The 26,811-nt window shown below is 36.6% G+C and overlaps 1 protein-coding gene across 1 annotated transcript; it reads right to left on the bottom strand.

Moving 5' to 3' along the window:
- Positions 1,244-14,566, bottom strand: HSPA13 (heat shock protein family A (Hsp70) member 13). Its single transcript, XM_005674769.3, has 5 exons — positions 14,491-14,566; positions 11,585-11,925; positions 8,673-8,886; positions 5,739-5,906; positions 1,244-4,589 (listed from the first exon to the last, which is right to left on the bottom strand). The coding sequence occupies exons 1-5, from the start codon at positions 14,513-14,515 to the stop codon at positions 3,922-3,924; spliced, it is 1,416 nt and encodes a 471-aa protein (XP_005674826.1). The 5' UTR covers positions 14,516-14,566; the 3' UTR covers positions 1,244-3,921.

The following is a 26,811-nucleotide window of genomic DNA, read 5'->3' as shown; positions in this document are numbered from 1 at the left end:
TCTGTGCCAGGCACTTACAAAACCCCAGTGAATTAGGTACTATTATCTTCATTTTGTATCTGAAAAATCTGTAAATTCAAATTTCTCAGTAATGTGAAGAATTAAATGTGTGTGCTCAGTCACTCAGTCATGTCCAACTCTTTGTGACCCCACAGACTATGGCCCACCAGGCTCCTCTGTTCATGGACTGGATTTGAATCATAACTCTGCTACTTACTAGCTGTGTAATGATGTATTAATTACATAATACATCTGCACCTTAATTTACATACCTGAAAATGGGTTAACAGCGTATGCATGCTAAGTTGCTTCAGTTGTGTCTCTTTAGCAACCCTATAGGCTGCAACCTGCCAGAATACTCTGTCCATGGGATTTTCCAGGAATCTGTTTTTAAGGGCTCATTTGAAAAGACTACATGAATCGAATGAACTTCTTTAAAAAAAATATTAGATTTTTTTGTCCAAAGAATAATACAAACTTTATTGGAGAATTATAAAGTATTAATCACCAACCAAAGTTATTAAGCAGGGTTATTAACTATCTAAATTAGTTTTGGCTCCATTAGTCAAAAGCCATGAACTGGTATTCAGAATTCTAGGTATATGTCATTTCTTTAAATTAGAAGAGACATTTCCTGTATCATGAATAGGATACCCAGAATTCTAAATATAAATTCACAGCTTCTGACTATAACGGAGCCAAAACTAATCTAGAAAAACAAACACTATATTGCTTATACATGGAATCTATAAAAATGATACAGATGAACTTATTTTCAAAGAAAAACCAGAGACACAGGCCTAGAGAACAAATGATAGGCAGGGAGGAGGGAAGAATTGGGAGATTGGGACTGACATATATACACTATTGATACTATACATAAAATGGATAACTAATGAGAAACTACTATATAGCACATGGAAGTCTATTCAGTGCTCTGCGGTGACCTACATGGGAAGGTAATCCAAAAAAGAGGGGATATATGTACACGTACCACTGATTCACTTAGCTGTGCAGCAGAAATAAAACACTGTAAAGAAACTATACGCCAATAAACAATTAAAAAATAAATAAGTAGAAAAGTAAGCAATTTCAGGGACATTCAGGATGCAGGAAATTAGGCCATACCTGCTGAGGTCATGTGCCGTAAGCATCAGATCAGCTCTATTCCCATTTCCTTTCTTATTTATACACCTCAAAAATGTGCTCTGGCATAGTCTCAAATAGAAAATAAAGGACACAGTTTAAAAAACAAACTGCAAAGTGGCATTTATTTACATTAAAATGTAAACCGCCTGTATGCACACAAAGAGGCACAATGTTATGCACAGTAACTATGATTTTCAGAACATGTTACACACAATAGTGTCTGCTGATACATCAGTGGTTCCAGTGAAAACAGGAGGTACCAAAACATTCCTGACACCAAATAAATTATTCACATATTCTAATCATATAAGACAGTTAATTTTTTTAAAAGTTATGTACTTCAAAAAACACTAGCAAGATGTACAACCAAAATATAGTTTTATGCAAAATGTCTTCAGATTATTATATATAAATGATCCCTTTCAGAATGCATTTTTACCTTTTAAATAAACTACATTGACTTCAAGACTATTTATACATAGCCTCCTAAATATGATTGCAGACAGACACTATTTTTTAAAAAGTGTAATATACTAGAGAATATGCTGAACTATTGGCTCCAAATTCCAACACTGCCATTCTATTTTTCAGACACAATCAAATTTTTTAAATTCTAATTTTAGAGTATGAGATTAGCCGTTCTGTTTTGCAAATCGTTTCTTCTAAGAACTCTTAACAGACTGTCCTAACTATCTCATGTATCAGAGAAATTCGAACTTTAAAAAATCTTAAAATGCTTTAAAGCTGGTACCATATACAGAGATTTTAATAAATTGAACACTTTTCTTTTAAAAGACCTTTGCACAAAGATCTTTTTCCATTTTTAAGTCTAGTAAAAATTTTTATAAAGTTCAAAAGAACACTTGAATATATTTATAATGCAGTGAAGGCTTCCTCTTTGGCATTTCTCCATTCAGTTCAAAATAAAACATGTGAACAGACATTTTCTATTTTTCAATTTATCTACTACAGACATTTTCTATTCACAGAAGTATCTGATTGAAATTAACAGCAATTTCATTGCTAAGAAATATTTTCTTTATAATCTACAAAAACACTTAGATTTTACTATGAGAAGCAGAAATGTTTTGATGTTGCTGAAATGAGTTTGCTTCTTTTTTTCAGTGATTGGAAATTCAACATCCTTTCTAATTCAGCAATGGATAGAGACATATTTTACATTAGCAAAAATGTTGACCAGAGTATAACTTTTGAATATTGAGAGGAAGTAGCCTCTATTAAGGAAAAAGAAAATCTTCAAATAATAGGGGCATAACAAATAAAACCACTATGTGTTCTTCCTTGGTTCCTGCAGCTTTTCTAAAAGAAAACAAACTAAAACTACTGCACTAAACCAATATTACTATACTGATACTGTAAACTATACTGATTTGTGGACATTTTTTAACATTGCCTTCTGTGAGATTTCCACATTACTTCCAGTATTCATGAGTTTTTTGTTCTTATCACAAAATAACCTTAAGGTTAAAACAGTCCAAGTCTGATTATTTTTAAATGATGATGGGAAACAAATAACAAGGATTTTGCAAATGAGTACAATTTTCCTCATTCACAACTAAATTTGGGGAAAAATGTCAGTAAAGCTGAAACAAACGCAAGCTAAATTCTCCAGGGCTTACTGACAATAAACACTGAAAAAAAAAAAAAATAATAAATAAATACTGTACCTAATTACTGTTGTTTATCAATGTCTTGTTTAATAGCTAAGTTGTGTGTCTGACTCTTTGGGATCCCATTGACTGTAGCCCCAGGCTCCTCTCCATGGGAGTTCCCAGGCAAGAATGCTGGAGAGGGTTGCCATTTCCTTCCCCAGGGTATCTTTCCAACCCAGGGCTTGAACCTGTGTCTCTTGAATTGACAGGCAGATTCTTTACCACTGAGCCACCAGGAAAGCCCCTTATCAACATCTACAAAGGTCTTAAAATAACCAAAAAAATTATAGTAATAAATACTGTGATATTAACACATTTTTAAAATGCAATTAATAATTCTCTTTTTGTTTTCTAACCATGCAGAACCATGGAAATCGAAGCAGAGAATGATAGCAGATTAAAGAAATAAAATGTAAATTGGTAATGAAATATCTGAATAAATTTGTAGCTTTTTTAGAAAGAAAACAAACTGATTCAATAAATATATTTTAAAAATCTGGAGAATGCAGGTTACATGAATAGGACACATAACAGGACACTGAATTTGTGACGGTTAACTTTGTCATATAATATGGCCATTATTGAATATTGTATATGCAGCTTATATAAATAACACTGCTATCTCCCAGTCAATGTAAGTACACGACATCAACACTGTCCTTCAAGTATAGTTCAAATTAAGAATTACATTTGATAACCAAGTAAATAAATTGCCAGCCCCTGCTAACACAATTTAGTAAGAACTGGGAATCATATAACTGGCACTAGGCAATGTTTACAGAATCTAGTTTTAAGTGCACATGGATATCTACTTCCAGAATCCAGAAAATACAGTCACCTATGCTCCAATAAGAGAGTTTACCTCAATTCTATCATTTTATAAGTACTTGTAGGAATGGGATCTCTCCAAAATCGAGAAGGATCGATCTGGTCACATTCAATCTTAAAACAAAGTGTTATGCAAAATTTCATATATATAAACATTATCTTTCAGGTATATGTGTGAGACATTTTTGAGACTTTATTTGGCTGATGGAGGTGGTCTGATAAAGAGGAAGAGATCATTAGACAAGATCTCAAATGGCCATCCCTCCGTACTTCAGTTGAAGTTGGTCTTCTGTAAATGCTTATTGGGAATTTCTAAAGCACTGACTTGGAGAGGCCAAGAGCCTCCATCAATCCCTGCCTGGATAGCCACTCCTGTCACCACAGCCAGGTCAGGGTCTACAGACGTGTTGGGGTCCTTTCCGAAGAACTCTTGGATGACTTGGCGGATTCGAGGAATACGAGTTGAACCCCCAACCAAGACCACCTCATCAATCTCAGTCTTTTCCAGGTGGCCTTCTTTCAACACTTGCTGAATGGGTACGAGTATTTTCTGGAAAAGATCTTCATTAAGGGTGTCAAAGAGCTTTCGTGATATTTCTGTTTCAAATAAAACCTGACCCTCTCCATTTTTCTTTTCAGAAAGGTTAGCTCCAAACATGCTGTCCACATGGGGGTCATTTGCTGGGGAAAATTTGTCCTTTGGCAGTCCACTGTCACTAGTCGGAGGTCCCTTTCTGTCATTTTCCTCCACTGTTAGTAATACTGACATCTGGGCAGTCTCATGAAGTGTCAGGTTTAACTTGACCATTTCTACAGCTTGTCTTAATCGGTGGATTTCCTCTTTCCTAGAGGGCAGGAAGCCATACGTTTGATAGATCTGTTTGTATAAGTACTGAAGCAATCTTTGATTGAAGTCTTGTCCTCCAAGTTTATTGTTTCCTAAGTTAAAAATAAAAAAGTTTATATTATATTATGACTAAGGCAATGGCACCCCACTCCAGCACTCTTGCCTGGAAAATCCCATGGAGGGAGGAGCCTGGTGGGCTGCAGTCCATGGGGTTGCTAAGAGTCTGACATAACTGAGTGACTTCCCTTTCACTTTTCACTTTCATGCATTGGAGAAGGAAACGGCAACCCACTCCAGTGTTCTTGCCTGGAGAATCCCAGGAACGGGGGAGCCTGGTGGGCTGCCGTCTATGGGGTCACACAGAGTCGGACACGACTGAAGCGACTCAGCAGCAGCAGCAGCATGACTGTATGTATGTGTTTACATATGCATGTATCTGTGTAGTATGTATGTATAAATGATATTCTGGGAATGATAAATCCTTATTTAATGTATTTAATTCAAAAGTATACTATTAAAATACAGTGCACATCTGGGTTCAATTGATGTAAAAGGAAGTCTCTCAGTGACATCAAATACTTTTTCAGAAAATAAGAAATTGGGCTTTAAGCAGCAATTTAGAAACAAAAAGTGGCATTAGTCTCAAAAGAAAGAAGTGTTTCTTACAATTAAAAAGTACTAGTAAGCATTTATCTTAAAAAAAATCCTTTTTAAATGATTAAGAGCTAAAAAGTAGAAAAAGTAATTTAATAAGGAAAAGAGTAATGTGATATAAATTCCCATCACTGAACTTGCTTCTAAATGGAGTCCAGTTAGACTACCTATAACTTAAGTTCCATAGGCTTAATTCCTTAAACTAAAACAAAAACCGTAAAAAAATTTAGAATGCAAAATACTATTACTGGATTTCCTAAACATAGCTATTTAGTGAAACAGATTATTAAATGAAGTAAACTGACCATCCTTCATTTTAAATGATTTCTTTCCTTCTGTTCCCTTTACAACGGAGGTGAAAACTACTGGCTCAGTTAGCTCAAATATTTGACTTACAGTATATCCAGTCATTTTTTGAGACTTAACTCTTTGCTGTAAATAAAATAGGTGGTGGCATCAAGATCACAAGTACAGAAGATTACCAAAATGAATGTGAAGAATACTGACACACTGAAAAATGAACACTTTTACACATTAGATATGTCAACATGGCTGAATCTCGTTAACACTCCCTACATTTTTCTTACCAGACATGGCTCGAGTTAAAAACATTCCTCCTTGTTTATTCAGCAATGACACATCGAGAGTTCCTCCGCCCAAATCTATCACCAAGACGTGAAAGACTTCAGCTTTGTGGAGACCATAGGCCATAGCTGCTGCTGTGGGTTCATTTATTACTCTTAAGATCTTCAGTCCTGTAAAATTGGTTGGGGGGAAGAACAATCATTAAAGGACATGATTAAGGAATTTTTTTTCACTTAATCCTACAACATATTAGTATCTTCTCCAACATGAACTTCACTGAATAATAATAAGAAAGAACAGTCACAAGCCAAATAAAACAATGAAACGGGAAGGACAAATATTGGTTCTTCTAATTGGATATCATTAAAATTATTCTAAAAGATGACTACAGTATAAAGAAATAAAGGCCCAGATTCAGTGAAATACATCACTCTATTCTTTTTAATACTTAATTTTAAAAGATCCCTCAGCCTCTTCTAACTTTCATATTTTACGTGGGAAGGGAAACATTAACCATATACTGTAACAAATAGCTATAGAAATAAGCTTATGGTGCTCATCTTTTAAAAATGACTTTTTTCGTAAAAGAACAAATCAATAGATAGAAAAATGATAAAAAGAAAAATCTGAGAAGATATGCTTTAATAGCTACAATGTATTTTAAAAAATAATTTATAATGCAAGATCCTTGAAAGCAACTCTGAAATATACAGCAAAATCTGATTTCAAGGTAATGCTAAACAGTAGATGTGCAAACAAAAGATCAAAATTTCCTTGAACAAAATTCCTGCTTTAAACTAACTGCCACATATAATGAGTGGCCTTGAAAGTAGTATGACTTTCTGTATCAAGAGCCATAAAAACTAGTCAAACTCTGAAGAATTTATTCAAAGACCATAATACTATTCCCCTTAGCTTTCTGACTTCATCACTCACTCGCCTTTGGTCACACTGGCCAACCTTCCATCTTCTACATTCTCATTTCATGGCTGCTACACTGGCCATTCTCTCTCCTGCAACTTATTTCCTCCATGCACCTGCTTGGCTCACTACCTGGTTTCCTTCAACTCTGCTTAAATATCACTCTCTCATTGAGGTCTATCTGACCACTCCCTTCAAAACCTGCAAGTCCCCCCTACTCTCTGATCACCTAGCAAGCCCATTCCCTTATCCTGTCTTTTCTTCCGTAACATGTTTAATTTAGTCGCTCATTTGTGTCTGACTCTTCCAACCCATGGACTGCAGCATGCCAGGCTTCCCTGTCCATTACCAACTCCCAGAGCTTGCTCAAACTCATGTTCATCGAGTTGGTGATGACATCCAACCATCTCGTCCTGTCATCCACTTCTCCTCCCACTTTCAATCTTTCCTAGCATCAGGGTCTTTTCCAGTTAGTCAGTTCTTTGCATCAGGTGACCAAAGTATTGGAGCTTCAGCTTCAGCATCAGTCCTTCCAATCAATATTCAGGACTGATCACCTTTAGGATGGATTGGTTTGATCTCCTTGCAATCCAAGGGACTCCCAAGAATCTTCTCCAACACCACAATTCAAAAGCATCAATTCTTCAGTGCTCAGCTTTCTTTATGGTCCAACTCTCAAATCCATACATGACTATTGGAAAAACCATAGCTTTGACTAGACGGACCTCTGTCAGCCATGTAATGTCTCTGCTTTTTAATATGCTGTCTAGGTTGGTCATAGCCATAGAATGTTACTTTTTTTTTTTTTTTTGGCATAAAATTGCTTTACAATGTTGTGTTAATTTCTGCTGAACAATGAAGTGAATCAGCTATATATGTATGCATATATCCCCTTCCTCTTAAACCTCTATCCCACCTTCCTCTCCCACAGCATGTTACTTTTTGATACACACTGTATCAAGGCTCTCAACCAGAGATCATTTTCTTCCTCTAAAGACATCTAGCCATGTCTGGAGACATAAAATTATCATTACTTGGTAGAGACGGTGCTATTGGCTAGCTTCTAGTGAGTACAGGTTAAGGGATGCTGCAAAATGTCCTATGATACACAGGATAGTTCCCCAGCAAAGAATTATTCAGGCTAACATGTCAATAATGCTAAGGGTTGTTGTTCAGTCGCCCAGTCGTGTCCAACTCTTTGCAACCCCATGGACTGCAGCACACCAGGCCTCCCTGTCCCTCATCATCTGCTGAAGTTTGCCCAAGTTTATATCGATTGTATCAGTGATGTTATCCAGCCATCTCATCCTCTGACACCAAATACCCCTGGTATATTAGGTCCATGAATCAAGGTAAATTGGATGTGGTCAAACAGGAGATGGTAAGAATAAACATCAACATCTTAGCTATCAGTGAACTAAAATGGACGAGAATGGGCGAACTTAATCCAGATGATCACTGTATCTACTGTATCTACTACTGTGGGCAAAAATCCCATAGAAGAAATGGAGTAGCCCTCGTAACCAACAAGAGTCCAAAAAGCAGACTTGGGTACAACCTCAAAAATGACAGAATGTTAAAGGTAAGAACACTATATTTATCTTCAATACTGATTTTCTGTTTCCTCCAATAGAATATAAGCTCCATGAGAAAAAGGGTTTACCTGTTCTGTTTACCTAGGTAATCAGTATTTTCTGAATGGTATCAAATAAATTTTCTCCCACCTCAGATTTTTAAAAATCATTGTATTATATTCCTCTTCACATTAAAACAAGTTCAGGAGAACAAACTCCTCACTGCTAATATGTCCATGTTTTTCTCTTGGTCATATACCTGATAGGCTGTTGTCAGAATATACATATTTTACATTGTACCATGGAGCCTTCTTAATTGTTTATCTACCATACAGTTTGTCTAGGCGCCTAATCAAGTGGTTTGCAAAATAATACACCTCATTACAGATTTTCAGCCTAAGAAAATTTTGAGAAAAATGCAACTCAGGCAAGTGATATTACCTGCAAGGTTAGCAGCTTGAATTGTTGAATTTCTCTGCTTTAGATCAAATTCTGCTGGTACGGAAATAACAGCATTGGCAACTGGCATTCCAAGATACTCCTCTGCCATTTCTTTTAATTTTAACAACAGTCTAGAGCCAACATATTCTGGGGAAACGGTGATGGTTTCATTACTTGTCACAGAAAATTCAACCATTCCATTTTTGTTTAAAACCTGTGAATAAGGTTTGCAAAGATGAAAACACTATATATAAGTGTGTGTGTGTATATCTACATACATATTATACATACACATATACTAACACACATAAATATATATATATACATATATACATTGACTGTATTCAATCAAAACTTACCCTGAAAAGGTCATAAAATTTCATTTGTTATCTTGCAAGTGCATGTACAAAGATTAGAGGCTATTAAAAGACATACTTTAAAATTATAAAATGAATCCACTCTAGTTTTTAATAACAGCAGAAAAATAAAATTTATCACTGAGTATGCACTGAAGAAGGAAATAGCAGTGTACTTCATCATTCTTGCCTGGAGAATCCCAGGGACGGAGAAGCCTGGTGCACTGCCATCTACAGAATCGCACAGAGTCGGATACGACTGAAGCGATTCAGCAGCAGCAGCAGCAGCACAGAATTGGAACAGAGAAGATTCTCAATACATATGTTAAATGTAAGAAAAAAATGAATGATGAGATAAGAGGGAATTTAGTCAGTCAGTCGTGTCCGACTGTCTGCAACCCCATGGACTGTAGACTGCTAAGCTCCTCTGTCCATGGAATTTTTCAGGAAGGATACTGGAGTGGGTTGCCATTTCCTTCTCCAGGGCATCTGACCCAGGGACTGAACCTGGATCTCCTGCATTGCAGGTAGATGCTTTACTGTTTGAGCTACTAGGAAAGCCCAATAGAAGGAATAACAGTTGCTAAATCATGTATGTGACTCAAGATCTTCTTTTTCAAAAAACTTATTTATTTCCAAACATAACAGATAATTGAAAAAATGTGCTGGCACATATTAACAAGAATAATTTTAATACTTCACTATTTTTGCTAAGAATCAAGTATCACTCACATTCTTATTTCCATGAAAACGTGTATTAGTATATTATCCTTGCTAATGTAGTTGTATATTTGTACATTTAAAAAAATTAGATTAATTCCAGTATGTTCAGAGTAACCATGAAAGAGAAACAACAAAAAAACTGGACTACTGAGAAACTTCAAAAAAAAACCACACACAAAAAAACACATTAAAATAACTCTAGGATCAATAAGTAATGTACCCAGAGCTGCAATTTAGAGGAAAATGTATAGCTTTATACAATTTTATCATTACAAAATAAAAATAACAAATTAATAAAGGGTCTTAACAAAAGACCCTGATGCTGGGAAAGATTGAGGGCAGAAGGAGAAGGGGACGACAGAGGATGACATGGCTGGATGGCATCACCGACCCAATAAACATGGGTTTATGTGGACTCTGGGAGTTGGTGATGGACAGGGAGGCCTGGCGTGCTGCGGTTGATGGGGTCACAAAGAGTCGGGCATGACTGAGTGACTGAACTGAACTTAACAAAAAATTAAAAGAAAAGCAAAGAAATAAACCAAATACATACCTGGAGAAATTTTTTTCTCCTCTGAAAAATGAATAAAAATTTCAGAGCTCTTATATATGGGTTATTCAATAAGCAGCACTGATATAATCATCTAATTTCAAAACTATCAGAATCCTATTTCATAATTTACCAAAAAAAAAGAAAATCCTACATAAATATCTAAATATTTAAGAGAAAAAGCCCAGCAAAACCCAAACCTACAAATACTTACATAAAAGCATTAGAAAAAAAAAATACAAGTGGATAGGATAGCAAAGGCTGTTGTAAGTAGCATAAGACTCTAAAAACATTTTAAAGGAATTATTGAGATGATTTTACCACATAAAAAATCTAATATTCTTGACAGTTAAAAAACAAAATTATACATCAGTTAGTTAAAAAAAAAGGGGGATACTTAAATGTCACAAATGTATTTTTATAGTCATTCAAAAAAGATAAACATCCCAAAAGAAAATAGGACAAAGGGTGAGAAATGGATCACTGAAGAATAATGCAATAAACTGATTTTTTTAAAAGTCTGACTTCACTAGAAATCACAGCAATGCAAATTACTACCAGATACCATTTTTTACTTATCTATTGGCAAAGACTGAAAAATAATAACTACTGAAGACATAGGCAGCCTGAAAAATAGATAAGAGCATGTAAACTTTTCACATGTGCCTGAAGTTGGCAATACAAATCAGAAGCCTTAAAAACATACAACCATTTGGCCTATCAAATTTAGAAAATTATCAAACAAGTGTAATACACATGTACAAACAATGACATTCACTGAAGCTCCAATGATAGTGGAAAACTAGGGAAAAAATAAAACATACAGAGACTGGACAATTAAATGGTAGAACAGTTGTTCCACACAACCATGAAAGATAATGATGTAAAACTATACATATATTTATGAGTTTCAAATAAGTCAAAACACAGCATGCCTAGTATGATCTCTTTTTCTATGTACAAATACGTACACACACAAACACAAAGAGAGTATCTATTTATCCATCCATCTATCTATAGGTACACGGGAACTCATTAGCCAGCTGCTACAATACATTTTTGAGGATGGCAGAGTGAGAAGATGGTAGTGTCCTAAGTCCTCAACAGTGTTGTGGAACCAACGAATTAACCAACCCAGGAGCCACTGTGGGATTGCTTGTTGAATGAGATAATATAACTTCCATACAAACTGAGTCCATTGAAACATACATTTTTGTAACTTGAAGCCAAAGAACTAATTGTAACAGTGTGCTGAACTAAAAATACATTTCAGTTTAACTTACCTTAAATGGGTATCTCCCAATTTCAGCCTCCAGTTCTTCCGGGGTAAAAACTTTGCCTATGAATCTTTTAGCATCATATATTGTGTTCTGAGGATTCGAATCTGCAAGCTCTAAGCTTTCATACCCCACATAAACATCATCATCAGTGAAGGATACCATGCTGGGTATGCTGATATGACCATTTTCATCTGGAATGACCTTTACTTTTCCTGTGCCAGGAAAAAATACCCCAACTGAACAATAGGTAGTGCCAAGGTCAATTCCAATCACTTTAGGAGTAGGCAATGGTAAATATTGTTGTGCCAAATAGCCAGCCAACAGGAGAGTCAAAACAGCTGATCCTGAAATATAGGCAAATTAAAAGTTATGTCTTATCAAACTAGTACAATTTGATAAATTACAACACTAAAATCACTCTTCAATACTAGACTATAAAGTCTCAAATTTTTTTCTTTTATACTCATAACATTTCTCAAACATCATGTTTTTCACAATTCAAATTGACTATAATACCATTAAAATGAAGCAACAAAAACAAACAAAAAAAACCCCCTGTATGTTAGTGTACTTAACTTATGGGTGAGTAAAGGGCTGAAAAAGAAACATTTCAGTAATACTTGTACTAATATTGACAGGAAAAGTCATTTATCTGGAGCAAAAGTCAGAATGTGACCCAGTTCAGTTCAGTTGCTCAGTCGCGTCCAACTCTTTGCGACCCCATGAACCGCAGCACGCCAGGCCTCCGTGTCCATCACCAACTGCTGGAGTCTACCCAAACCCATGTCCATTGAGTCGGTGTTGACATCCAACCATCTCATCCTCTTTCATCCCCTTCTCCTCCTGCCCCCAATCCCTCCCAGCATCAGGGTCTTTTCAAATGAGTCAGCTCTTCACATCAGGTGGCCAAAGTATTGGAGTTTCAACATCAGTCATTCCAGTGAACACCCAGGACCGATCTCCTTTAGATGGATTGGTTGAATCTCCTTGGCAGTCCAAGGGACTCTCCTTCTCCAACACCACAGTTCAAAACCATCAATTCTTCGGTGCTCAGCTTTCTTTATAGTCCAACTCTCACATCCCTACATGACTACTGGAAAAACCATAGCCTTGAGTAGACAGACCTTTGTTGACAAAGTAATGTCAATGCTTTTTAATATGCTGTTTAGGTTGGGCATAACTTCCCTTCCAAGGAGTAAGCGTCTTTTTAATTTCATGGCTGCAATCACCAACTGCAGTGATTTTGGAGCCCCCCAAAATAGTCTGACACTGTTTCCACTGTTTCCCCATCTATTTCCCATGAAGTGATGGGACTAGATGCCACGATCTTAGTTTTCTGAATGTTGAGCTTTAACCCAACTTTTTCGCTCTCACTTTCATCAAGAGGCTCTTTAGTTCTTCTTCACTTCTGCCATAAGGGTGGTGTTATCTGCACATCTGAGGTTATTGATATTTCTCCTGGCAATCTTGATTCCAGCTTGTGCTTCCTCCAGCCCAGCATTTCTCATGATGTACTCTGCATATAAGTTAAATCAGCAGGGTGACAATATCCAGCCTTGACATACTCCTTTTCCTATTTGGAACCAGTCTGTTCCATCCAGTTCTAACTGTTGCTTCCTGACCTGCGTACAGGTTTTTCAAGAGGCAGGTCAGGTGGTCCAGTATTCCCATCTCTTTCAGAACTTTCCACAGTTTGCTATTTAGATTTTATAGTTTTATAATTAGCTTTAGATATCAATATTAAAACAAAACCCTATTATTAAAATTTCCACACCCAAAGCCCTGATATTGTAATGCTAAAACTCTTTTATCTCTCCTCTCCTTTTTCCTTTCCAAAGGATGAAATGAATAAACTAGATCAAAATAGTTTTGGAAGTTGCTTAGATATTAAACTGTCTTCATAACAGAACACAATTAACCTTTTCTGTACTAAATATGAATGAAGGACATCTTGCAGCGATGATATTTAGGAGAACAGAAGTGTGTAACTCCATGCTAACACAAATGGAAACTCTTTGAAGTTAGGTTTTAGTCATGTTGAATCCCCTGCACAAATGGTTCCTAGCTATCAGAAGCTGGCCAATAAATGTTAATTATGAAAAAACCAAACATGTACAACTGTTACACTGCCTGTAAATGTAAGTGAAGGAGAAAGAAGCCACTTCGAATTTATAATTAATCTGTTACTTGGTTTCAGGAGGCTGTGTTATACATCTGTGTCCACCCAGGTTACATACAACTCAAAATGCCAATCTAAAGGAGTCTCTTTTACTAATTCTTAGCTTAGTAACAATTAATTACTCAATAAAAAATAACAAAAATCCTCATCAAAACGTAATGAAATGAAATCAACTGCCATTCCCACCTTCCACTCGCTCTTACAGACTCATTTTCAGAAACATTTTATCACATTCTGGTCCGGAGAGGGTAATTCCTACCCGGATTGGTGGAAACCACACTGGCCTACACATTTAAGAGCCCTGGATCTCTCAAAATCCAGCATCCCACGAGCCCACATATCGGGAGGCTGCTAGTGCTACTTCCCCTTCCTCCACAAAGGGGTCTCGGAGATGCACATTCTAGAGGCCTCTCAAAGACCCCGATTCAACCAACGATTCAAAAATCGACATTCTTTGGATAAGAACACTTCCTGAGGTCCAACATCCTCGAAATGTATGCAGAGGGTCGCCGCCGGCCCTACCCGGGCCTACAGCGGCCAGGTCATTCCTAGAGGCGACCCCCAACCCGGCGTCGGGAACAGCCCCAAACCGCCTCAAAGTCACCTTTCTGACACCTTTCCCGCCACGCTAGCGGAATCCAGCGGTTGCAACAACGACCCCGACCCATCCCTGCTTCCCTCAACCGCTCCGGTGCCCGCGACAGCGTAAACAACCCCCCTCGTTACTAACCTAAGATCGTCATCTCTCCGGCCATCACAGTCCCGCCGAAGAGGCTTGCGATGACTGTAACTTACGTGAGGCACCGCCCCCAAGCCGCCTGGCAGACCGCGCTCTGGGAAATGTAGTCCTATCGCTCTGACTTGGTCAGAGAAACTATTAGAAAGGACTTCATTTCCCGTGAGGAGGCGGGGATTAGGGCCCCCATTCAACCGCTGCCAGTGACGCCTGAGCCACCCTCCCACGCACGGGCTACAGAGCCAATTACGCTGGGTTGGCGGAGTACTAAGAAGAGGGACTGGAGTTTCTAAGCAAACGTGAGGTAAAAACAGGCCATCTTTTTAGCACCGCCTCACCGCTCTGCATTCTGGGAGGTGTAGTTCCTCCCTCTCCCCGTTCGCCTAGGGGAGAGTGAGGACTGTTGGGTTTTGGCGTTTTGGGGTGATGTCCCTAACCAGGCCCAGGTTCCAGCGTTTGTTATTTCGTTCTTTACTACCTTTTGAAACGTGCTTTTTTGCCTGGGATCTAGATTCCAGATGTGGGTTCTTAAATGTCCCCCATTCCCCGCCCACAGCATCTTTCAGAAGAGCCTCTGTCACAGTGCAGGCCTAGAGGGTGACTGGGAGGGCTACCTTGGAACTCGGATAAGAACCTCACTCCTTTGCTTTTCTTTTGGGAAAAAATGTATTCGAGCTATCTTCAGTCAGTTCGATTTATCCAAAGGCATAGGGACAGGTTTTCTCTATTGCTAAAACTGAGGGCCGTTAAAAACAAAAATGTAAACAAGATACCTTAACGTTCTCTTGACTTAAGTCATAAGTGGCAGGAATTGTTCTCATGTACAAATCCCACAACATGCCACGGCCTTTTAGGACCCTTGTGAAGTGTTTTTCTGATTCTAGTCTTCAATAAACCCCATTTTTCTCCCTTCTTTGTCACTGCTTGTACATAATGGCTCCTTCGGAGACTGTTTTGTTTGTTACTAATGTTAACATTCATCAGAACTATGATCTTGGAGAATTTAACTCTTATTTCCTCACCTTAGGTGTAAGTCAGACGATCCATGTTGACAGCAGGTCAACCTGCTAGGAGAATAATCGGCCAATGACTTTCTAACTAGCTTTCTAACTGATTTAAAAATGTATGTGAAAATGTTGATGGTTATTGAATATATTATGGTTAATGGGGATTCATTATAATGTTCTCTTCACTTAGGTGGTATTTTAAAAATCTTTCATAATGTAAAGAATAAAAAGTATGTGTATTTTTAGTGAGTAGTATTCACTACCATTTCCTTATGAAGAATGCATAATTCAAGCAATCCATGAATATTATTAAGTATAATGATCATTTTCACACTTATTGAGCACGATGTTAGCCACTGGTAACAATCACAAGGAGAGACAGAAGGTAGACACATAAATGTAATTTACTATGGTATATAACATAATTATGGTATGGCCATAGGGCATAAACAGTACTGAATAAAGGCTGTATAATTTTATCTTGAAGAGACGACTTTATAATATGTCTAACAGTACTTTGAAGAGTGAAAGGGGCTGGGAGAGGTTGATGGGATAATAAGAAGCAGTTGGTTGGAGGTGTTTCAGGATGAGGGAACTGAATTACCAAGAGTGTAGAAGCAGAAGGCAATCTCATAGATCAGAGCTGTGCTGTGTGCTTAGTCTCAGCCGTGTCTGACAGTTTGCGATCCCATGGACTGTAGCCCTCCAAGTTCTCTGTCCATGGGATTCTCCAGGCAAGAATACTGGAGTGGGTTGCCATTTCCTCCTCCAGGGGATCTTCCCAACCCAGGCATTGAACGCAGGTCTCTCACATTGCAGGCAGATTCTTTACTGTCTGAGCCACCAGGGAAGCCCTAGATCAGAGCCGCTGGATCATAAAGCATCAGTTTGAGAGACAGGACAAGAGATTAGACCAAATCAGGAGGATTAATTGCGACAGGCACTGATCATTGCCTTCTTCCTGCAACACACCCATGCTAATAGGAACTATCTAGTGAGACTAACCTGGTTGATTCTCAGGGTTATAGTAATGTTATTAATAACAGAAAATACCAGAGTTGGAGAGTAAAGATGAGAGCAAGAATATGGAAAGAAGTGTGGATATACTGATTTCTTCATTTTTCCTAGCAAGGAGTTAATAAGTATTGTTTAGAATGGAGAATTTAAGAAATAGAAGCATAAGTAGATCATATAAGTTCATGAAGGCAACTTCCTGAGAGACCAAAAAATTATAACATTTATAAAGAAGAAATAGTTTATTAAGAATAAGTGAGATAAAAATATACATTCTTTCAGTTTTTCATAAGTGTCAATATATATCAAAATTAAACTTTTAAAATCCATGTAGTAAAAATATATCAGGAAAAGAAGCAGCAAAACCAAAAAACATGGCAAATTTAAGGTCAGTTTTTATTATATTTATAAATATAAATGAGATAGACTGAAAAGTTCCAGATTGTCAGATTGTAAGTTATTTAGCAAATATAGTTGTCACTGTTATTAGAGACTTTTAAGTGGATAACCAAATGAAGTTCATACCTTGAAAATATCCTAGAGGGCAATTTGGACCTACCCCTTTATTTATAGAGAAAAATAAAAGGCCAAGCTAAGGCAAGAAAATTACACTCTCAATTAGTGTTCATTCTCTTAATAAATTAAACCCACTTTCAGTTTAGTGATTAGAGGTAGGTACTATTTAAAAATACTAGGTAGAGTGAGTGGAGAAGGCAATGGCACCCCACTCCAGTTCTCTTGCCTGGAAAATCCTGTGGATGGAGGAGCCTGGTAGGCTGCAGTCCATGGGGTCGCACAGAGTCGGACACGACTGAAGAGACTTAGCAGCAGCAGCAGCAGCAGGTAGAGTGAAAATTGTCTATATATCCCAATAATTCACATTGTTACTTCATGAATGTGCATTAGGAAAATCATTGCCAAATAATAAACTATTACAACATATCAATGTAATTCAAAAGACAAATAGCCCTTGTTGTTGTTTAATCCATACTTATTTCTCTCTCCTCATCTATATAAGAGAAATTCATTGAGTGGAAAATCGATCCAGTTCTCTGCACATTTATTAAAAGAGTAAGTGTATTGAAATTGCAACTTAGTGTGCATAGCATTGTTAGATTGTATGAAACACTATAATATTTGAATATAAAAGATTATTCCTATGTTAAAAGTATGCTGTTAACAGGACAAGTCTCATTTAATGAACCAGAGTATGCATATCTTTTTTCCTTGTGCTATACTGTTATGATTCCATTTATTTATATCTTCTGGGCACTAAAAATTTATTACATGAAGGTTTTTCATGTAGAGATATTGGTAAGGAATAAATTTGGTTTGTAACTATTAATAAAAAGTTGACACCAATGTTTTTTTTTCTAAGAATCTAATTATTATACTTCATGAGTTTTGAAGGATAAATATATTTCCTAATGAGTTTTAAAATATCTCATATTCTGGATATTGGCTATAAGTTTTAAATGAATTTAAGTGGAAATATATGTTACATATATCTGTAATAAGTAATATATTGCCTTTTAAAAATACGTTTCTGAGCAAAGCAAAGCATAACAAAAACTTAAAGGCATAAGAACACATTAATACTTCTCACATGATCAAAAACATATTCCAAACAATAAATCAGTTCAAGACTTAGAATTATTACCAGTAAAATTGAGAACGAGACAAGCATACCCTTTACCTATTATAGAGCATTGCTCTGGAGTTAACAGCTAGTACAAGAAAATAGAGATATAAGTTGGTAGAAGAAAATAAAGAAGCAACTTTATGATTATTTTCTAATTATATAACTATTGTATTAATTTAGACATTCTAACAAAATATTATAGACTGGCTAACTCAAACAATTTATTTCTCACAGTTCTGGAGACTGGGAAGTCCAAGGTCAAGGCACTGGCAGATTGGAGGATGTCTGAAAAGAGCCTGATTTCTGGTTCATAGACAGCTGTCCTGTCTTAACACAGAGTGGAAGGGACAAGGGAACTCTCTAGAGTCTCTTTTAAAGGGTATTAAGGCTTCCCTGATAGCTCAGTTGGTAAAGAATCTGCGTGCAATGCAGGAGACCCAGGTTCAATTCCTGGGTGAAGAAGAGCCCCTGGAGAAGGGATAGGCTGCCCACTTGAGTATACTTGGGCTTCCCTTGTGGCTCAGCTGGTAAAGAATATGCCCGCAATGTAGGAGACCTGGGTTCAGTCCCTGGGTTGGGAAGATACCCTGGAGAAGGGAAAGGATACACACTCCAGTATTCTGGCCTGGAGAATTCCATAGACTGTATAGTCCATAGGGTTGCAAAAAGTAAGACATGACTGAGCAACTTTCACTTTCACGTTCTCACTTTCAACCCCACTCAGAAGGATTCTATTCTGAAGATCTAATCACCTCCTAAAGTCCCACCTCGTAATACCGTCACACTGGGGTTTAGTTTCTATACTTGAATTGAAGGTGGTACACAAAGACAAACATTCAGTTTATAGCAGTTATATATGAGCACACCAAAAGTATCTGTGAAATAATAGGAATTGAATAGGTGGGTCCCTTTAATAATATTACACGCAAATATGTTTTCTATTTGCAAACAATAGCAAGTTAGAAAAATATGGCAGGAAAGATCCCAGTTAGAGTAGAAACAAACAAACAAAAAAGATACAATCCTTAGAATTAAATTTAAAAATAAAAGGAGAAACTTTCAAATTTTCTACTACTAGAACAGTGTATTTAAGTAAATGAAAAGACAGTACTTTCCTGGGCAGGAAAACTCAATCAGTTTATGATAGAAAATATTAAACATATATAAATTGATTATCATGTACCTCATCCCTTGTGGTACTAGTCGTGAAGAATTCACTTGCCAGTGTAGGAGACACAAGACGTGTGAATTTGATCCTTGAGTTGGGCAGATCCACTGGAGTAAGAAATGGCAACTCACTCCAGTATTCTTGCCTGGAAAATCTCATGGACAGTGGAGCCTGGTGGGGTATGATCCATAGGCTCACAAAGAGTCAGACACAACTAAGCACACACACATACCCCTCATCCAGTTTCAATAATTATCAACTAGTGACTAATCATGTTTTGCATCTATTTCTACCCATTTCCCATCTCATATTAGCTTGAAGCATATAGGAGATAGATGTATCATGGTTTTAATATATCATTTTTTCTTTAAATGTTTCAGTGCTCCTCTGTCCATGGAATTCTGCAGGTAAGAATACTAGAGTGGTTAGCTGTTCCCTTCCCCAGGGTATCTTCCCATCCTAGGAACTGAACCCCAGACTCCTGCATTGCAGGCAAATTCTTTACTGTCTGAGCTACCAGGGAAGCCCTAGTATTTCAATGTGTCTTTAAAAATTAATAATTTTCAAATATACACAAAATAATGTCATTTTTGTTGTTTAGTTGCTATGTTGTGTCCAACTCTTTGTGACCCCATGGACTGTCGCCCATCAGGCTACTCTGTCCATGGGATTTCCCAAACAAGAATACTAATACTGGAGTGGGTTGCCATTTCCTTCTCCAGGGAATCTTCCCAACCCAGGAATCAAATCCATGTCTCCTGCATTTGCAGGAGAATTCTTTACCACTGAGCCATGAAGATACCTGAATATTAAAATAATTCTCTACTATTAAGAATGTAACTAGTACTCAGTGGCAGCCTCTTCAGAATTCATACTTGAGTGTTTTTAGCACAACCCTAGTAGGCTTTGCTTGTTTCCTTGCTATTTGCTCTGAAAAGATGCCTCGGAATCCCCTTATTCATTTTTTTTCCCCCATACTAATTATTAGTCATACCTCCAAGCCATACCTGCACCTTTTGCTTGGATTTGATAGAGACATAACTTGTGTGCTAGGGGGTTATTACTTAAAGATGCCAGTTCTTCTTATATTTTTAATTTCAATGAAATATCAAATACAATGCTAGATGGATATTTTCTAACTTGACAAAGTGAAAGGAAATCATTTGGAATATAAGAATAAGAGTTTAATGGGAAAAAAACCTTCCATATGTTAAAACAAATGACAGATCTACAAAAAACAAAACAAATTTGTACTACAGAGGAAATAGAAAATAGACCAAAGACAAAAGAGGCATTTCCTTTAAAAGGAGGGGAGAGAGATGGATTATACATTAAGTTTTATTGGAACAATTGGTTATTTATGTCATTAGCCATAAAGAGAGATATTTATCATTAAGAGAAATTGGAATTGGATGAAAGGTTTAATTCACAAAGTAGAAGTAATTTTTTTCATTAAGTTGAGGTTGGAAGAGATATTTCAAATTAAAACTCGGTAATTATAAAGTAAAATGAAAATGACCAAAAAAAGAGAAATTCGATTTAGAAAATTACAATTATTCATATATAAATATCAATTCAGTTCAGTTCTCAGTCATGTGCATCTTTTTGCGACACCATGAAAAGAGCCAGGCTTCCCTGTCCATCACCAACTCCCAGAGCTTGCTCAAACTCATGTCCATCGAAGTCAGTGATGCCATCCAACCATCTCATCCTCTGTCGTCTCCTTCTCCTCCTGCCTTCAATCTTTCCCAGCATCAGGGTCTTTTCCAATCAGTCGGTTCTTACATCAGGTGACCAAAGTATTGGAGTTTCAGCTTCAGCATCAGTCCTTCCAATGAATATTCAGGACCTTTAGGACTGACTGGTTTGATTTCCTTGCAGTCCAAGGGACTCTCAAGATTGTTCTCCAGTTCCATAGTTCAAAAGCATCAGTTCTTTGGTGCTTGGCTATCTTTATAGTCCAACTCTCATATCCATACATGACTACTGGAAAAACCATAGCTTTGACTAGATGGACCTTTGTCAGCAGAGTAATATCTCTGCCTTTTAATATGCTGTCTAGTTTGGTCAGAGCTTTTCCTCCAAGGAGAAAGAATCTTTTAATTTCATGGCTGCAAACACCATCTGCAGTGATTTGGAGCAAAAAACAAACAAACAAACAAAAAACCTGTCACTGTTTCCCCATCTATTTGCCGTGAAGTGATGGGACCCGATGCCATGATCTTCGTTTTCTGAATGTTGAGCTTTAAACCAACTTTTTCACTCTCCTCTTTCACTTTCATCAAGAGGCTCTTTAGTTCTTCACTTTCTGCCGTAAGGGTGGTGTCATCTGCATACCTGAGGTTATTGATATTTCTCCCAGCAATCTTGATTCCAGTTTTTGCTTCATCCAGCCCAGCATTTCACATGGTGTACTCTGCACATGAGGTAAATAAGCAGAATGACAATATACAACCTTGACATACTTCCTTTCCCAATTTGGAATCAGTCTGTTGTTCCATGTGTGGTTCTAACTGTTGCATCTTGACCTGCATACAGATTTCTCAAGAGGCAAGTAAGGTGGTCTGGTATTCCCATTTCTTTAAAAATTTTCGACCGTTTATTGTGATTCACACAATCAAAGGCTTTAGTGTAGCCAATAAAGCAGAAGTAAATGTTTTTCTGGAACTCTCTTGCTTTTCCGATGATACAATGGATGTTGGCAATTTGAATTCTGGTTCCTCTGTCTTTTCTAAATTCAGCTTGAACATCTGGAAGTTCATGGTTCATATACTGTTGAAGCCTGGCTTGGAGAATTTTGAGCATTGCTTTGCTAGCGTGTGAAATGAGTGCAATTGTGTGGTAGTTTGAGCCTTCTTTGGTGTGGTCTTGCTTTGGGATTTGAATGAAAACTGACCTTTTCCAGTCCTGTGGCCACTGCCGAGTTTTCCAAATTTGCTGGCATATTGAGTGCAGCACTTTCACAGCATCATCTTTTAGGATTTGAAATAGCTCAACTGGAATTCCATCACCTCCACTAGCTTTGTTTGTAGTGATGCTTCCTAAGGCCCACTTGACTTCACATTCTAGGTTGTCTTTCTCTAGGAGAGTGTTCATACCTTCATGATTATCTGGGTCGTGAAGATCTTTTTTGTATAGTTCTTCTGTGTTTTCTTGCCACCTCTTTTTAATATCTTCTGCTTCTGTTAGGTCCATGCCATTTCTATCCCTTAATGTACCATATTGCATGAAATCTCTAATTTTCTTGATGAGATCTCTAGTCTTTCCCATCTATTGTTTTCCTCTGTTACTTTGCGTTGATCACTGAGGAAGGCTTTCTTATTACCTCTCCTTGCTAATCTTTGGAACTCTGCATTCAAATGGGTATACCTTTCTTTTCCTCCTTTGCCTTTCACTTCTCTTTTCTCAGCTATTTGTAAGGCCTACACAGACAACCATTTTGCCTTTTTGTATTTCTTTTTGGGGGGGATGGTCTTGATCACCGCCTCTGTACAGTGTCATGAACATCCTTCCACAGTTCTTCAGGCACTCTATCAGATCTAATCCCTTCAATCTATTTGTTACTTCCACTGTATAATTGTAAGGAATTTGATTTCGGTCATATCTGAATGGTCTAGTGGTTTTCCTTACTTTCTTTAATTTAAGTCTGAATTTTTCAGTAAGGAGTTCATGTTCTGAGCCACAGTCAGCTCCAGGTATTGTTTTTGCTGACTGTATAGAGCTTCTGCATCTTCAGCTGCAAAGAATATAATCTCTCTGATTTCAGTATTGACCATTGACTGATTTTGGTGATGTCCATGTGTAGAGTCTTCTCTTGTGTTGTTGGAAGAGGGTGTTTGCTATGACCAGCGTGTTCTGTTGGCAAAACTCTGTTAGCCTTTGCCCTGCTTCGTTTTATATTCCAAGGCCAAACTTGCCTGTTACTTCAGGTGTTTCTTGACTTCCTACTTTTGTATTCCTGCCCCTATGATGAAAAGGACATCTTTTGGGGGTATTAGTTCTAGAAGGGTATCTTTCTACCATGGGGTATCTTTTTTGGGGCAGATACAACATTCTCCTGTCTATCATTGTTCAGCAGAGGGTTGTAATTTTGGAGTTCTTGCAGGAGAAGATGAGCATATCCTTCTACTCCGCCATCTTGTGAGTATACCGTATATAAATATACATGAAGTTAAAAGACAAATTTTAAACTGGGGAAATATTAAACCTGTGCTTTGTACAAAAGAAATTAACTTCCTTACTTAACAGAGAGCTCCTCTAAATATAAATATTTGCAACCTAAATAAAATACCATAAAAGCTATAAGTAGTAAATTAATAGAATGAAAATAAGAATGAAAGTGAAGAGCTGGCATCAGTGACCAGTGTCTCCTTAAATTTTACACTCTGATTCTGGCCCTCTGACATAGTAGACTCTGAAGCAATAACATTATTAAATGTAACAATGACTATTTCTTGATAATAAAGGATAACAACCATCTTAAATTTGCATATGCCTAAACAAAGCTTTAAAATATATAAAGCTATAACTGATATAGCTTAAAAAACACATCCAGGAAAAACATTAAAACCTAGAACCAGAGATGAACATTTTAGCATACCACTCTTAGTAACAGCTAGCACATGCCTTTGTCACCATATGACATTTCTCTCTATGCCTTGGCGTATCTTTAGATGGTCATTTTCTTATAAGAATATCAGTAATACTGGATTGAGAAGTCATTCTACTCCATTGTGACCTCATCTTACCTAATTATATGTCCAACCATTCTACTCTCAGATGAGGTCACACTCTGAGGTACTGAAAGTTGAGATTTCAACATATTATTTTTGGGATTGCAAACAATTTCCACTTAGATGGCAAAAAGAACATGTTACAGTTTTGCTTTACATTTATTGAAATGTGATTAGAGTTTCTTTCCATTTCTATCCTTGAACTATTGCTATGTCATATTTTGTATGTAGTGTATGTTGTTAGCCCCACAGTAGTTATTACTATTTCTACATCATTAATATGATTTTAACTTTAATTTTTATAGTGTTCATTTCTTTTATGCTTTCATCTTTGACTATTTCAACTTGAAAATATTTCTTTAATATTTCTTATGATGCTGGTTCATTGGTAACACTTTCTTTTAGGTTTTATAAAGAGGGGCTGAAAACATCTTTAATTCACCTTCATTTTCAAAGAATATTTTCACTGGATATAGAATTTTAATTGGCAGAGGTAATTTTTCTTCTCAATGATTTAAAAATGGCATTCCATTGCTTTTGTCTTTTGTTGTTTTGGAAAGTCAGTCATAAATCTCATTTTTACTTTTTGACGGCAATGTCTTTTTTTCTCTGCCTGATGAAAACATTCTTTTTCTTGATAATTTGAGCATTTTAACTGTGTTTTTCCATACACAGTTTGTTTGTATTTATCCTTCTTGGGTTGGCAGAGATTCTTAGATCTGTGGTTAATGCCTGCCATCAGGTTTGGAAAAATTATCAACCATCTCTCTTCAAATATTGTCTCTACCTTTTCTTTGGAGATTCCAGTTACACATATATTCATTCCTGATTATTTTCTGTTCTAGAGTCTAATATGAAATTCTGTTTTTTTTCAGGGTTTTTCTATGAGTTCTTCACTTTGAATTTTTTTTTTTCTATTTTTATGCTCACTATTTGTCTGTGCTGTATAAGTCTGCTATTTACTGTGTGTAGTCTGCTATCAAACACATTCCATGAGTTCTTAAGTTCATATATATGTATTTTTCAGTTTTAGAATGTCTCAATTTTATATTGATTCTAATTGTGTACTGGAAATCTTTTTTTTATTCTTTCCCTTTTGTACATTATTTAAATTATTCTTGTTATTTATTTTAAAGCTCTTATCTGTTTATTCCAATGACATGGCAAGAATGGAGAATCTTATATCATTTTATTTTAATTTTTATTTTCAGTTACATTTTCCTGCTTTTTCAGTTTTCTCATATTTATTTTAGCATGCCATAAACTGTAGAAAGAGAGGTTGACCTTATTTTTCCTCAATCAGTATTTGGCTCTTCTCTGTTATACACATGGACTGAGGGCGGATTACATGAGTTCAATTGGAAATTTAGCTTGATGGGTGCTGAATTGCAGGTTAAGATAAATTTAGTAGTTTTGGGGTTTCATATATTTTAAGTAGAGACATTTCTTTTGTTTTTGAAGATCCCTAGAAGGGCTTTGTCTCCTAAGTATTGCTTGAAAGCAAGATTTTTTATACCGCCCTAGCACTCATACTACATTTCCAGTGACTACCCAAAGCTCTCTTTGTTTCTCTTTTCTCCTAGTAGAGTTCATCTACTCAAGTCTAATTGCATCTTCAAATCACAGATTTGACAAATGTCCTAATGAAGCTAATTACTGCTGATCTCATCTTGCCTGAGAAGACATGTTCCAACTCTGGAAATAGTTAGTGTTTTCTTCTTTGCTTCCTAACTGCTCTGGTATCTTTATAAATTTTACTTACGAATAAATGCATTTTTTTCCCATTTGTTAATATGGTTAACATGGGAGTTATGGCTAGCACCTATATTCTACAATCTACTCACCAGATTCAATAGACAGATATTTTAGTATGTTAACTCTAACTGATGAGGCATGACTGGTTTGAATATTGTGATGAAAATTATTTTGACATCACATTCAAACTCTTGGGTAATAAGGGCCATAATTCCTTAACAGTTTCTACCATGGACCTGGATATGGGAGTATGGCATACATGCTAGTCCTATATCCAATTGCAGTATTTATTACTGTGCTCTACTAACTTTGGTAGGTGGTATGTGTGCCCAAGACAAAGGAAGACAAGGAAGGAAAGAAGCACCTACAATAGAGACTATGAATGGCAGATGTCTTGTTCTCCATTGTATTCCCAGTTTCTTAAACAGTGAATGCTAAATACATTGTGGCTGCTTACAATATATTAACTGAATGAACAAGTAAAAGTAGTAAATATGGAGTGCATATAATAGGATTTGGTAAGACCCTTTACTGAATTTTAGGAACACTCAACTGCTTACAGCCTGTGATCATGTCTGGCTCATGATATTTCCACAGCATACCATACCTCATTTTTAGTTGCTTTTGAGTGAGTGATTGAATGTGTGTTGGAGCAGGTCATCATATATATTTTTAACATTGATAAAATAATTGGATTTATCCATTCATTCCATGAAATTTTACTGATTGCTCATCTGTTGTCAAATTCTACATAGACTGAGGGCAATTTTTACTTAAAGTAATAACAATATAAAAATTTGTACAAGCAATAAGATAATATCTTTAAGTTTTTTTCACCAAATGCTATATAAGCAGTGTATTCAACAACCTGATAAAATAATTTTACTCTTATCTTGAGCATTAGTGTCTTCTGCCATGAAGCCAGTCAAAGATTATACTACCTTGAACTTAAAGATTCAAAACAAGTGACTCTACGCATGAGAAATAAATCACCTT

The sequence above is a fragment of the Capra hircus genome, chromosome 1 (assembly GCF_001704415.2).
Source record: "Capra hircus breed San Clemente chromosome 1, ASM170441v1, whole genome shotgun sequence".
Lineage (NCBI taxonomy): Eukaryota > Metazoa > Chordata > Mammalia > Artiodactyla > Bovidae > Capra > Capra hircus.
Note: the sequence above shows the minus strand (reverse complement) of the source record. Positions and strands in the feature narration are given on the sequence as shown.

Excerpts from the sequence above, each read along its gene's own strand:
- HSPA13 (XM_005674769.3), bottom strand. The coding sequence starts at position 14,515 with ATGGCCGGAGAGATGACGATCTTAG. Across the intron at positions 11,926-14,490 it reads CGGAGAGATGACGATCTTAG|GATCAGCTGTTTTGACTCTC; the intron begins GTTAGTAACGAG and ends CCTATATTTCAG. Across the intron at positions 8,887-11,584 it reads TTGGGAGATACCCATTTAAG|GTTTTAAACAAAAATGGAAT; the intron begins GTAAGTTAAACT and ends CCTTATTCACAG.